At 58.8% G+C, this 14,305-nt stretch overlaps 1 protein-coding gene across 5 annotated transcripts in view; it reads right to left on the bottom strand.

Moving 5' to 3' along the window:
- Positions 1 to 2,213: 2,213 nt before the first annotated feature.
- NFIX (nuclear factor I X) overlaps positions 2,214 to 14,305 on the bottom strand; it is a 91,705-nt gene continuing 79,613 nt past the window's right edge. For 2 of the 5 annotated variants that reach the window (XM_079770094.1, XM_079770095.1), the window contains exons 9-11: positions 11,091 to 11,238; positions 8,906 to 8,997; positions 2,215 to 4,100 (exon numbers count right to left, since the gene is read on the bottom strand). In XM_079770094.1, the coding sequence (XP_079626220.1) occupies positions 4,086 to 4,100; positions 8,906 to 8,997; positions 11,091 to 11,238 (255 nt within the window). In that variant the 3' untranslated portion in view covers positions 2,215 to 4,085. Of the gene's footprint in view, positions 4,101 to 8,905; positions 8,998 to 11,090; positions 11,239 to 14,305 lie in introns of all 5 variants that reach the window. The other 3 variants (XM_079770096.1, XM_079770098.1, XM_079770097.1) reach the window with 3 other exon arrangements.

Here is a 14,305-nt window from a genome sequence, read left to right as displayed (position 1 = left end):
GCGGGGCGGAGAGGGGACAGACGGGCTGGCTGCCTACTTGCATTCCGCTAGGACACTGAAAACCCAGAAAACAAAACAGACAGTAAACTACCCTTGTTTCTTATGTATCTCAGTGCAGAGACGGGGGTGGAGGGCAGAGAGGGGGAGACCAGGCTGAAGGAGGAGGAGAGGGGGGACAGGGGACGCTAAGGGGAAGCACACCAAATCCATTAGTACTATATATAGAGATACTCGTATATACTGCGTTTCTTAGCCTAAGAAGAAACTTGTTTGACGGGACGGGCGGCCTTTGCGGTCCGCAATGCTGGTGCTGGTCGGGCGCACGGATCTCCCGGGAGGGGCCGAAGCGGGGCTGGCCCAGGCTGGCTTGCGGGGGGAGGGGGGCGCCCCAAAGGTGGGGGGGGGGAGCAGAGGCGGGGCTAGGGTGCCCCTCGGGCTCTCGATTGGGGGGCGAAAGTTCTCGTGATTTTTTATTGCTCCTTTTATTTTTCCTCGTGTGTGTGTGTGTGTGTGTGTGTGTCGGGAGGGGGGGTCCGTTCAGCACGGTCGGGGTGGGGGAGTGGTGCGTCGTCTGAGCCACCCGGCCCCTCTGGGACCCAGAGCGCGGCGTCCGCTCCGCCAGCACGGGGGTGAGAACAAGGCACTAGGTCGGCCGGCCAGCGCGGGGGCGGGTGTGTAAGGCAGTTGACAGGGCTGGTTGAGGGGTGGGGTGGGCTGTGTGCGGGGCCGTGTGCGTGCGTGCGTGCGTGCGCAGGCCTGGGCGAATCGACCTGTCCGCTTGGCTGGTCCTGTCCTGGAGCGTCGAGCCTTTCCCGTGCTCCCCGGAGGGTGACGGGGTGGGGGTGGGGGTGGGAGGAGTGATGTTGAGTTGGGGGCGCCGGGGAGGGAACTACCAACTTGCTGAGCGCGCTCCTGATAATGCTGGTGAGGGTCAAGTTGGCGTCTGGCTCAAAGAAGGGCGCTCAGGGCGGAGAGGGAGGGAGGGAGGGGACATTTGTTCGTTGGCATTGACCTCTGCGGGGTAGGGACTGGGGACCCCCGCCGCGCCCCAGTACCGGGAGGGGGAGGGGGCGAGGTGGGGGCGCTGGGCCCCGAGGAGGAGGCGCCCGGAGAGACCCGCGTCCAGAGCAGCCCCGCAGCTGGGCGCACGCCGCTGTCCCGTTCCGTTAAACTCAACAAAGAAGGGATATGCGTGTTCCTAACAAGTGCAGGGTATTTAATTGATCATAAACTTATGTATAATAGTTTGTGGGTCTTTAAAAACGTACTTTATAATGTAAGAAGCACCAGGGTTTTATGTTGAATTATCTTAAAAATATTTTTCTCTCGTCCTTTTCCTTTGAGATCTTGTGATTTTTAAAAATCAGGTGTTTTTATTTTTATTTTTTAATTCTAAAATGTGAACGTTTCCTTCAGCCCTCCCACCGAAACTGAGAACGAACGACGAAACAAAAACCCCAGATCATCCTTGTCAACGCAGGAAAACGACTTAAAAAAAGAAAACGAAAAAAGAAATAATAAAACCTGAAACGAACAAAAAAAAAAAAAAAAAAAAAGGAAAAACACTCAGCTTTCGTTATCCCCGCAAAGGGCGGGGCAGGCCCGGTTCTTTTAGCGTCCCCAGAGCCGCGAGGACATTACAACAAAAATAGAATTTTTCTTAACAATCTCTTAACATACAAAGATAGGAAAACTCTCTGATGCATTGCACTTGGTTCAATGAAAAAAAAAAAAGTTCATTTCCCCCATATATATTTTTTGTGGGTTTTTTTTTTCCGTTTGTTTTTCTCTTCTAATACGTCCCCACATCTCCTGTGGCCCTCGTCGCCTCTCGCCTGAGCCTCACAGCGACACTCGGGAACGGAGCGACCCCCACCCCTGCCTGCCCCGCAGCCCCGCCGGGCGCGCTCCGTGCCGGCCCAGCTGGCCTGCAGCTTCCGACCTCGCCAGGGCGGGCGCCCCGCAGACCCCTGCTCCCGTAGCGCCCGCGGCCCCGATTGTCTCCGAGGGCACGTGCGGCCGGGCAGGGGGTCCCTTCCGCTCCCCTCTCAGCTCTGACCCTGTTTAGCCAACCAAACTGAAAAATCATTGCACTTTGACCGCGCGTCACGCCCGGCCCACCCGGCCCCCCACCCCCGCCCTACTCCCCACGACCCCCGCCCCCAGGCTCCCGTGGGATCCCCGGTCCCCAGCTTCTCAGTCCCCGTCCTCCCCTGGGCTGCAAGCGGATGGGGGTGGGGGGGAGGGCCTTTGCTCAACTACCAACAAAAGCTACCCCAAGGGCTAGCTACCTTGTGGCTTCCAGCTAGGGAGGAGGCGTCACCCGCTGGCCCCCTCAGCCCCAGGTGAGGGCCCTCTTCCCCTCCCAGCCAGCGCCCTCGCCTCCTTCCTTCCCTCGCCTGCTCTGCCGCAGCCTCACACACTAGATTCACAATAAATAAAACCCATAACCCACCCCTGCGTGCAATGTTGGGCTGATTGACTTTCAGAGGATCCTGACCTGTGCTTTGTGTTTTCATACAATTAAGAAAGAGAGAGAGAGAGAGAGGCACAAGGACTTAGAAGGGGTCCAAGGAGGGGAGATGTGGGGAGGAGGGAGTAAGGCACAGAAAGACAAGCCAGAGGGGCCAAGTCACACCCCCGGATCGGGCTGAGCGTGCCCCTGCTCCCCTCCCTCCCAGGGCCGGCTTCTGAAGACCCTCTGCACAGTCCCCAACCTTCCCTTGGGGGAGGAGGGGACTTCAGGGGGGGGGGGAGCTACTTCCTGTGGTGTGTTACCAAATTGTTCCCAAGTTGCTTAACTGGAGGAGGAGTTCCCAATTGCAACAGCAGAAGACCCAAACAATGAATGCCCCACCCCGAAATAAAGAGTAAAGACGTTACGGCTGAAATCCAGAGAGAAGTGGCCACAAGGGATGGGGTGGTGGGGAAAGTGGGGGGGGGGGGGGGAGGAGAGAGAAAGCTCCAAAACGCTTTTGAAAAAGGACGACACCCAACACCCTCCAAAGGAACGGAAAGTGGGCCAGCAGGACGCCTACCTAGCGCAGGTGGCGGCTTAGGCGAGGGCAGCAGCGGCTGCCCTTCCTTCTCGCTTCGCTCCCGGTCCCCTTTCTGCTCCACTCTCCGCCCGGCCACAGCAGGGCTGTCTGCGTGAGGGGCAGGGGCAGGGACCGATGGGGTGGCACAAGGGCACCTGCATGCGGGCTGGGGTGTGGGGGCGACTTGGGGCCCATCTCCCCTCACTTGGGCCATGGCAGAAGGGCGACCTCCCCGGCCTGCCTGTGAAGAGAGGGGAGAGGGGGCCTGTCCCACTCTGGGACTGGACCTTGGAGAGCATTTTTGACTTTTTACTGTACAGAGGGGTCTGGGGTCCTGGGAATACCCCTGTGGCCCAGGGTAGGGTGGTGGAACACCCTCCATTCCGGGAGCATGAAACTAGCTCCAGGAGATGCCCCCTGTCCAGGGGTGGGGGCTTCTAGCCTAAGGGTGGGGCAGGGGGACTCAGAGGCCACCCTGCCTCACCCCATCCAGAACAGGCAGTGAGGGAGGGCTGGGTGGGATCTGGAGGGGAGTGCCCTCTGGATCTGCACCCCTCATCTTTACAAGCTAGTCCTCTGAGCTCCCTAGTGGAGCTCTGACCCCAGCTGAGGGCGGGGTTCCCCCAGGAAGGACAAGGGTGGGGGACAGGCCCCTTCAGAACGGTGCTGGTTGACTTGTTTGGGGATTAAGTTCCTTCCCCAGAAGGCCAGGATGGGATGGGGGAGGAAGGAAGTTCTGCTGCATCCTTTCTTTCTTTCTGTCCTCTGCTGGGCAGAGTCCGTTTTGCATGTTGCTTTCTGCTTGGCTGCTGGTGCACAGCTCCGCCGAGACCTCTTCCGAGGGCTCTCAGAAAACTGGGCTGCTTCGGGGGGCCTGCAGGGGTCCCTGGGCTGGAGGAGAGAAGGGCTGAGTGGCTGACGACGTTTAATTTTTGCTTTTCGGTGGGGCTGGGCTGGGGGATTTTTTTTTTCCACGTCTCAAAATTTCTTCTCCCCCTGTTTGAGGAACCTCTTCTTTTCATTTTGTCATTTCTTTTGTCGATCTTATCAGAGGAACCAGGACTGAAGTGGGACAAAAAAGAGGCGATATTGAGAACAGCTGGGGCCGGGCCCTGCGTACTCCCACCTGGCCCTGTGGCTGCAGGTGGTGGCCGAGGCCCCCGGAGGGTCCAGCTCCAGCGGAGCCAAGGACACCACCACCACACAGAGCTACATCCCATTCTGTCTGTCCCTCCTGTGGGAATCCTGCCCCCGCCCCAAGAGACCCTGCCCCCTAGTGCTAGAGTCCAGCTGGCCTTCCCGTGGGCATCGTGCCCAGCGGGTAGGACCCCCGTGGCTGGCGCTGGCACAAGCTCAGACCTGGGATCTGGCCATGTTTCCAATTGTTTAAGTTTTTGTGTGGGTCCTGGAGGGTGGAGAGGATGCCAGGCTAGAGCTTTTGTCCCCAGAGGGGTTTGGGGAGGGGGGGTGGTTGGTGGCCTAGCTTCTTGCTGAGTTTTCTTTCTGTCTCTTTAGACTTAAAAGCAAAAATTCCCATCTGTACACCCGAGCCAAGGTCCCACAGACTGAAAGGCTGGTGAGGGGGATACCACATGGCTTCAGTCCCTAACAGTGGTAGCCCTGGGGGGAGGGGCCTGGTAGATACACGCCGCCCCCCCTCAATTCTCTAGCCTTAAGGCAGCAATTTTCAACCAGTGTGCCACAAGAATTTTTAGTCAGGGACACTGGCCTTTTTCCTTTCCTTTTTTAATTATAAAATATTTTTAATCTACAAAATATACATTTGTAATAGCTTTCAACTATAACTAATAACAGTGCTTTTTTCTTTAGACTGTCAACTTAAAAAATAATAACAGCCAACACAACAACAGTAGTCAGATGGGAATGAACCAAAATTATACCTATATTTTTTGGTCAGATTGGCAAAAGTATGTATTTTTTTGGTGTGCCGCAGAATTTTAGTAATGTTTATGTGTGCCATGAGATGAAAAAGGTTGAAAATTGCTGCCTTGCCCTGGCCGGTGTGGCTCAGTTAGTTGAGCGTCGTCCCATACACCAAAAGTCATAGAGGGTTTAACTCCTGGTCAGGGCACATGCCCAGATTGCATGGTGTGTACGGGAGGCAACCAATTGATGTTTCTCTCTAAAATCAATAAAAACATACCCTTGGGTGAGGATTAAAACAACAAAAAACAAACAAATAAACAAAAAGAAAATTGCTGCCTAGGGCAACAGCACTGAGGAAGGACCTCAGGCTCTCTAGGGCAGATGTCCCTTCTCTTAGGATGCCAGCAGGGGGCGCTGCCTTCCCACAAACGGGCCTTGGTGGCCACTTAGCGCAAAACATCCCCAGGGTGGACACCCCTTCCCCCTTCCCCATCATGGGCCGCCTGGCATTTTCCTTCACCAAAGGCTCTGGCCCCACCTCATGGCCAAGGGGTAGGGCCGGGGGCATTCTCCTCTATGGTCTACAGTGCCTAGGTGTGCCTGGTGGTACCCTTGGTGCAAAATGGAGGTCCCTGAAAAACGCATCTCAGGGCCTCTCCCAGGCTCTGGGTCACAGACTCGGATCCACAGGGGGCAAGGAGAACTAACCACAGAGCACACATCGGGACCTCACTCTTCCTGCCCTTGCTCCAACCCCACACAGAAGCCAGGTGGAGAGAGGGTGGCTGACCTGCCCAAGGACTCAAAGGCAGGGGGCAGTTCAGAGCTGATGCTCCTAAGGGCTACGCGTGGCGTGCTCATCCTGCCTAGGGCAAGGCTGCCAACGTCCCAGAGAGGGCCTGGGGGAGCTACTCAGCCAACTTTTCAAAAGAAGCCAAAAATCCAGACAGAATTTCATGTGAAAATGCCAATATTTAAAGCACTTGTCTTGGTCACACACTTCTGCCTGCAGGCCAGACCTGCCCCCGCCCGCCCCGCCCGCCCCGCCCAGGCTCTGGTTTGGGATTGCAGGCTGTCGTCCACTGTGAGATGGAGACATCGAGCTTTACAGTGAGAAAAGGCCTCAGAGATCACCTAGGACTCCCTTCGACAGTGGAAATGTTCTCTACTTGTGCTATCCATTACAGTAGCCACCTGTGACTTCTAAGCACTTGAAATGTGGCTAGTGCAATGGAAGGATTAAATGTTTCTCCAGTTATTTAAATTTAAGCAACCACGCGTGCCCATGGCTATCTCATCATCGGGTAGGGCGGCTGGAGGGCATTTGGGAAAGTGGGGGTTGGGGCTGTCACAGTGACTGGGATGCTACTGGTGTTTACTGGCTGGGCAGAGATGCTACACCTCCTGCCCCATGCTGGACAACACGCACAGGGGGGACCTGCCCGGAGTCCGACCCTTCTACTGACTGAAGGCCAAGTGGAGGCTCACGGTGTGTGTGGTGGGGGCTGGCAAGTTGTGGGGGAACCCGAAGCATCCCCAGCATGGGCAGCCGGGGGTGGGGGTGGGGTCAGCGGCCAGCTCCTGAGCTTCCTGTCCTGGCCTTTGGAGAAACTGCCTGGGTACCCACCCCCACCCCCACCTTGATGCGCTCTGGGACCCTCTTTCCAAAGAGAGGCTACACTGGAACCCTATACCACTGCCCTAGCTGTGAGCCTGCCCCTCCCCCTCCCTGTGAAGGACAAGAGGTTCTGGGGACAACCAGGTCCCTTCCAGACCAAGCCAAAGCCCTAAGCAGGCCCTTTAGGGTCTCCCCAGTTGCACAGCAGGGGGACAACCACCAGTGCTCAAACTTGGGGACTCCCTCAGAGGAGGAAGACTCCAGTTCCGGGCTTGGAGTGCAGGACAAAGGCTGCTCCAGCAGGTCCCCAGCACCTCCTCACAGGTCCCAGGAACAGGGATCTGCTGCCAAGCACAGAGTGGCTTTTCTGCTTACCCCTCCCTGCTTCCTGAGCCAGGTCCAAAATTGATTAAAACTAAGTAAAAAGCGCTGCCCAGGGAATGACAAAATTGCTAAAATTCCCTTTTCTTCCCTCATTCTATTGTTCTCTCTCCATCTGGTGCTCCAGAGATCAGCTAAAGTCACTGGTTACTGTGGAAACCGACCCCCACTGTACCCCTGGTGCCCACCCGCTGCAGCCCGCTTGCCCCCAGGCCCAAGGGCTCCTGGCTAGGCTTGTCCAGCTCTGGTCCCCCCACCGCGGCCGCGGCCACCGCCGTGCACACCTGCCTGCTCCCTGCCAAGGCCCAGGCCCCTTTTGGGAACAGCGGGGAGGAAAACTTGCCTCATACTCTGACTTGGCCCCACCGTCCAAGCAAAGTGAGCAGAGAAAGTGCAGAAGGGAAAGCACACGGAGGCGGAAATGGGGTGAGCAGGGAGGGCTGGAGGCTGTGGTCCCGGAGAGCAGGAAAGCACGAAAGCAAGCAGGGAACAGCCAGAGCTGCAGGCAGCCGGCTGGCGGCGGGAGGGAGGGAGGGCGGGCGGGCGGGCGGGCGCGATGGAGTCCTGCAGCCTGGTGCCAGCCCGAGCTGGGAGGGCGGCCCACAGAGGTCCCTTCCTCTGGCACCCCCTCCCGCCCTCTGCCAGCAGGGCTCTCCCGGGCTCCCTGGCACAGAGTGGAGGGGGCTGGCTCCAGCCCCTGCTCGGAGCCATTGTTTTTCTTCTCAACACCCCCAAGTTCAAGTTCATCTGGGTGTTACATCATGTCTGGTTGCTCTTGGAAACCAGACGGGTCAGACGTGACTCTGGGGAAAGGGGGTGGGAAGCTGGAGGGGGCTGAAGTTCCCCTCCCCTCCCCTCCTTGCCACTAGGGAGCTCTGAAGTTTGCAGTTTGACAAAGTTTTTGGCTGTTGTGTTTTGTGTTGTGTTGTTTTTTTTCTTCTTCCGAGGGAGGGAAAGGAAAAGGGAAAAAACAAAACCTCAAAACCACACATACAAAACTTCTATCCACCAACTTTCTCTGGACTCAGGCCTCAGAGCAGAGAGGGAGCAGGAGCCGAAAGAGGTGGCCAGGGCTCTGGGCGGAGGTGGACGTCCCCAGGGCTGAAGCCTCCTGGGCCCTGGGCTCACAGGGTGGTATTTCAGTGCCACACTCTGCACGCGGCCTTTGCCCTGCTCCCGAGGAGGGTGCTCTCTGTGCCCCAAGGGCCCTGGGCGCTGGAGACTCTCCCCAGCCTCTTGGGGACAGGCATGGGAAAGGCGGGACACGTGTGTGTGTGTGTGTGTGTGTGTGTGTGTGTGTGTGTGTGTGTGTGGTGTGTGTGTGTGTGTGTGCGTGCCTGTGCAAAGCAGTGTCCGGGGTGCCCAGCAGGAGGGTTGGGGTGGTGGGGTTGTTTCCTTGTGAGAACTGGAGACAGATGGGAGCAGGGCTGGGGGGCTCCAGAAGCTTGGTCACCCTTCCAACAGGACTCAAGGGGAGTTGGGGGAGGGGCCTCCGGGGCACAACGGGACTTGCCCTGCCCCTGGTGCCAGAGTCTCTGGGCACGTGGCCCACCAGGCCAGCTCGGTCCCTCCTCAGCCCACCCAAAGCCAGGGGAGCGGGGCGGGCTGGGGACCAGGGCTTCCCGCAGAGCAGGAGGAGATCCACAGGGCAGATGCCGTCCCACCCTGACTGGGCCTCGGCTCCCGTCTTTGCTTCTCTCCGGCCTGGCCCAGCGTGCCTCCCGCCTCGGGTCCTTGGCCACCTTCCTCAGGGCCGAGGTTGTCAGAACTAATTATCCAATTAGCTGGTTAGCCAGGGGGCCTGGGAGCTGCCTGGGGAGGCAGGCTCAGCTGGGCGTGCAAACGCCTGGATCCTTCAGCCCTGCCCCAAGCCCTTCTCCCAGAGGAACCCCAAGACCCTGGCCTCTTCCCTGACACCACGATGCCCCCACCCCTGCCTGCGCCCCCCCCGCCCCCCCCCCCCTCGCCTGCACACTCCTACCTGAGACTGCTGTGGGATGTTCAGAAAGTTGCCGTCCCGGGGTCCGATGCTGACAAACCGGTTGGCAGAGGAGGCGCCTGTCGCTGCGAATGCTGTGGGGAGCAGGAGAGAGAGGGAAAAACCCCGTGAGGCCTTGGGGCCCACCTGGGCACTGCCCCTGTGGGGCTGCTGAGAGAGGGAGACACTGGTTAGACCGTGCTGTCCAGCTTTAGGCTGGCAGTGGGGAGGACCGGCCAGAGGGGCCCCTTCATCCTCTCACCAGGAACACACACTGTCCCCCACCCCCAGCCTCTGCCTGAGCCAGGCGTCCTGTCCTCCTTCCTGGCCCGGGGGTGGGGAGGGGCCCTGGAGACTTCAGCTGAGACCCCACAGACCCAGTCCTCTCCCCCAACCAGGCACTGAGCAGGGCCGGGGTAGCCCTCCTCTCCAAGCACCCTAAGGGGGTGACCTTGCTTTCCCACTGGCCCTCTCAGGTCTGGAGAGAAGGGAGGCGGGAGGGCGGGACTCTGGTGGACTGGCCCCACCCTGCTTGGGGAAGGCTGTTCCCAGTTGGGCCACCTCTCCAACCAGGGCGGCTAGTTGGGTGCTGCTCCACTTCCTACCCTGGACAGTCCCAAGGACTGGGCCGATGGTCCAGGGAACTTGGAGGGGCCCAAGGGAGGGCTGGGCCAGGTGGGATGGGCTCGGAGAGGGATGTAGGAGTTGGCTGCCGGCTAGGGCCCAGGGTGACAAAGCTCAGGCCTGGCAGGCATTCTCTTCCTCTGATGGATGAGCCAGGTGCTATGGTCCTGGGGTTCCCCAGGGTCTGAAACAGGCCAAGGCACAAGAGGAAGAGGAGGCTGGAGGCCCTGGTGGAGCCCCGGGGCTTGGGTGCCCAGGGCGACTGTTCTGGGGTCTGAGGGGCAAATGAGCCCAACACCCTTGTGCTTTTCCCAGGGGAAGCTCGGCAGGCTCCCAGGGGAGGGAAAGGGCCCTGCCACCCCAGGAAGGAGGATACCCCCACAGGGGAGTATGAGGGTCACCGGCTACCTGGGAGCCCCCCACCCCCTGCCCTGTGCCACATACACCCCAGGGACCCCATGCTCACCAGCTTCCGTCCAGAAGTGCCACCCTGTAGCCTGGTCCCCTCTCCCACCCTGCCCACCTCCAATGACCATGACCGTGACTTGATGTCTTATGGCGGATGCAGATGGGAAGATGGCATGAAGAGGAAGGAGAGGGGGGAAGAACTCAAACCATGGGAGAGAAGGTGAGACAGAGAGCGCAAGACGGAGAAAAGTGGTGAGATGGGCCACCCCTCCCACCCGGAAGTCCTGGCCTGCGGCCTGCCAGCCCCCAGAGCGCCCGAAGCGCTGCCCACGCCCTGCCCGCCCTGCCCGCAGACGGCACACCGCCCACCCGCCGCCTCTTCTGTCCCTCACGTCGGGTCTACCTTGGGCCTCCCAACTCAGATTTTTCTCTTCCCTTGGACAAAAGTTGTCATTGGTTTAAAAAAGAGAGAGAGAAAGAGAAAGAGATGAAGTAAGCCAAGGTCCAGAGCCCTCCCTTGTCCTTGGAATATCCAACCTGGGGAGGAACTGAGGGAGGGGGGAGGGAGGGGGAACAAAAAGAGGAACAACGAGAGAAACCAAATGTGAGACTGAAGGGAAGGGTCAGGGGCGGGCCTGCTGCACCTTTTAGAGGCCTGAATGGAGGGGAGGGGGGCAAGGCAAAAAGGGAATGGTGGTGGCGTCGCCTTGTGGTCACATTAAGTTTTCTTGGTGTGTGGGGGGCACGACAAAACAACAAAAAAAAATCAAAAAACAAAAAAAAAAAACGAAAAACGAAAAATACAGCAATCAGGCATGAAGATGGCATGGCTGCGCCTCCCGGTCCCTTCCCACCCTGGCCAGCACCCCGGCCTGCGCCCCACTGCGCTCCCCCTCCCGCCCCCCAGGGGCCTGGGCCAGGGGCCAGGGCCGGGAGCAGCGGGCAGGGGGGCTAGTGGTGTGCCGGCGGGTGCGCCTGAGGCCTGGGCGGCCGCGGTGGGGGGCTCAGCTTTGCCCTCGTCCGAGCGGGAGGCTCCGAGGCCTTCTGGGCGGGGGAGGGCTCGGTGAGGGGCAGGGCATGGGGGGCTTGTCTGTTTGCAGTGGAGGCTGTTTGCATGGGCTGGGGCGTTGTGGTTTCCGTTTCATCGTCCACTTACAAGGTGATGGAGGAGTCAAGGCGGCGCCGTCTGGGGCAGTGCTGGTGGATTTGGAATCAGGCATAGGAAGGGGCACAGGTCTGGCCACTGGAGGCGGCGGCGGTAGCAAAAATGACCCCGGGACTTTGCCCTGGCCGCTACCGTTGGGCTGCGAACAACATAAATAGAGTGACGCATGAAGGCACATCACACACAGACACACGCTCCCCTGCGCGGCCGCGCCAGCTCGCTCCTGAGAGCGGGCGCTCCCGGCGGAAGGTGCAGAACAGGGTCCTCTCCTCCGGGGCTCAGGGTGGGTGAGGGCGGGAGGCCTCGGTTTGGTCTCTCAGGTGTCTCTCTCTCTCTCTCTGTTTTTTATTTTTTTATTTTTCGTGGTCCTCTTCTGAGGTTGTGGGAGGAGGAAGGGGGGTGTCCGACGGGTGGTTTGTTATTTCTTAGGGAATGTGTTTTCGGTACCAAAACGTGCCGCCTAGCCACAGAGCAGCTGCACCTGAACTCTCACACTCCTGAAGACCTTCTCCTATGACAGCAAAGATGCACCAGCTTCCCCCCTCCCTTGTGTCCCCCCAAAACACACACGAGCCCCCCTCTGCGGGGGCAAACAGTTACCCTGGGGGTGGGTCTGGTTGACCCAACTAAGGACTGCCATCCTCCACCCCACATCATGGCCTGGGGGATGCTGGGCACTGGGGGGCTTGCCCTCAGCTCCAGCCGCCAGAGGACGGTGGGGAGATGATCCTTTTGCTATGGAAGAGCCCGGGAGGAAAATCCATTGCTGCCGCTCGTTCCTGGAGGTTCCTCTAGCGGACTTCCTCGTACAATGCTCTCAGAAACCGGGTGCCAGGTCACTAGGTCCGTTCCTTGTCCTTCGTTCCCTCTTGGACCTCAAACTCCTGTGCGTGGCCTTGCGTGCGTCAGCCTTTGAGCTCCCAAGGACCCAGGCGCCACAGGCGAGGCAGAGGTCCCTGCTTCTTACAGGCACTGCTTCCCTGGAGAGGCCTCCCTGAGCTCGGGGCACGTACCTCCCCCTGCTCTGGGCAGTGTCCCCGAGGACCACCAGCAGCCGGAGCTCAGGGGAGCTGGGCCAGAGCTCTTCATCCTAAACCGGCCTCTCTCTCATGGGGCAAAGCTCTGCCCTCCCAGCCAGCCAGGTGTGAGAACGTGGGAAGCTTCTGTGCTCCTCCTTCAGCTGGTGGGCGACCCCTGCGGAGCCCACCCCATGGATGTCTCCAGACAGTCTTTCTGTCATCACTGGTTTTGCCTGGACAATGACAATGAGACTTGCAAGGGGTCTCCCCTACGCCGACTGTGCTCGTCAGCTCAGTGCCCTGGGCGCCTAGCTCTGTACCAGGCATTTTACTCATATCGTGTTCAATCCGCCAAGGGACCTGTAAGGCAGCAGTTCTCGCTGGCCACGTCTGTAGACGTGTCGGGGAGCACAGCTTCTGGGGGATGCTACTAGTCGCTGGCGGGTGGAGGCAGGGAGTGCTGCTCAGCACCCTGTAATGCCCAGGATGCCCCCCAGGACAAGGGCTCATCGGTCCAAACATGATCAGTGCTGCAGGCAGGAAAACCCTGCTGCAAGGGAAGTTCCGCCCCCCCTTTCACAGCTGGGAAACAAGGCTCTGTGCAGCTGAGTGGCTGATGCCATCACTGGGCTGTGACTGGTGAGGCCTGAGGTTCCCAGCCGTGTCTGTCTGACTCGGTGGGTCCTGTGGATTTTCTCCGCCAGGCTCAACAACCCTCCTCCCCAGGTCCCAAGGTGCTCAGACTTTTCCTGTCTCCTGAAACCGGCCATGGCTCTGACTGCATCTGACATAAAATAGGATCTCCCCAGGTGGGATTCAAGGACCCCGGGTGGAGACGCTCCCAGCACTGGTGCCCTGATAACCCCGCCTCTCAAGTACATCCCATTGCAAACTGACTGGGGCTTCCAGGCGCAGCCTAACAGCTGGGCTGCACACCTGCTCACGGCAGGACCCTCTGTCTAGAGTGCCTTTTCCTACACCCTTCAAGGCCTGCTCACAACACACTGTCTCCAACGTGGGCACCAATCAGATTCCCTGAACCACCATCCATCTCTCTCTGCCCTGTTGTCCAGGCTGCTCTTGACCTCCCCTGGGACCTTTCAAGCAGACTGCCTGCCACCCAGGCTCCCCAGCGAGCCACAGAGGCCACCTCTGTGTGCCTCAAGCCTGCAGCACTCAAGTCCCGCGGACTGAGTTGAATCAACAGCCCCCCCTGCTGCACATTAAAACCATACAGGCCCACGCTGACTCGGGCAGGCCACGCCCCTCTGAACTCTGGCCATTCTGCCCACCATCCTTCACCTCCAGTGACCAGCGTAGGTCTGACATCGTCCCTCCAAGTGGTTCCCTGGACTTGATTCTTCTTGCCCACTCAGAGGACCCTGACAAAAGCCAGCAGTGGCTGCTGGTCCTGGGCTGGAGACCCTCTGTGTCAAGTGTCCTTTCAGAAACGGTCCCTTCAGTTCCAGACACGGGCCAGGGGCTTTCCAGCTCTGCAGGGTTGATGCTGAGACACGAGCAGCACCTGTCTTCCCTCCTGTCCACGGCCTATCTGGTTCCTATCTTGCTTTCCCACCAGGGCAGCCAACGCCACACGTCACAGCCTCACTGCTGTTCTCCAGGCCATCCTGAGCCCGGGCCCCTGGGAAATGGGGGCTTTCGAGGCAGCACTTGCTCCCAGGGCAGCCTCTACCTCCTTCTAGTCCCCAGAGCCAGTCTATACCCAGGAGGATCTAAAACACGAATTCCACCTGATAAAGCTAATCCCAGCGTGATATGGCTGAACATCAAAACCTGCCGATTTTACAACATTCGATTTCTAGAAGCAACTTCCAACCAGGCTAGGAGGTCTCTGCTCGGGTTGGGTTATAAGCTGAAGTTTTTAAAAATCTCAAGGTCTTGTGACTTGCAGCAGCATCTTACGACCTCATGAGTTAAGAGCTATAAGCGCAACCCGGTTGGCGTGGCTCAGCAGTTGAGCATGAACCTATACACCAGGAGGTCACGGTTCCATTCTCAGTCAAGGCACATGCCCGGGTTGCAGGCTAGATCCCCAGTGTGGGGCGTGCAGGAGGCAGCCAATCAATGATTCTCTCTCATCACTGATGTTTCTATCTCTCTCTCTCCTCCTCTCCCTTCCTCTCTGAAACCAATTAAAAAATATATTTTTAAAAAAGAGCTAGGAGT

Source organism: Cnephaeus nilssonii (genome assembly GCF_951640355.1).
Source record: "Cnephaeus nilssonii genome assembly, chromosome: 5".
Classification (NCBI taxonomy): domain Eukaryota; kingdom Metazoa; phylum Chordata; class Mammalia; order Chiroptera; family Vespertilionidae; genus Cnephaeus; species Cnephaeus nilssonii.
Note: the sequence above shows the minus strand (reverse complement) of the source record. Positions and strands in the feature narration are given on the sequence as shown.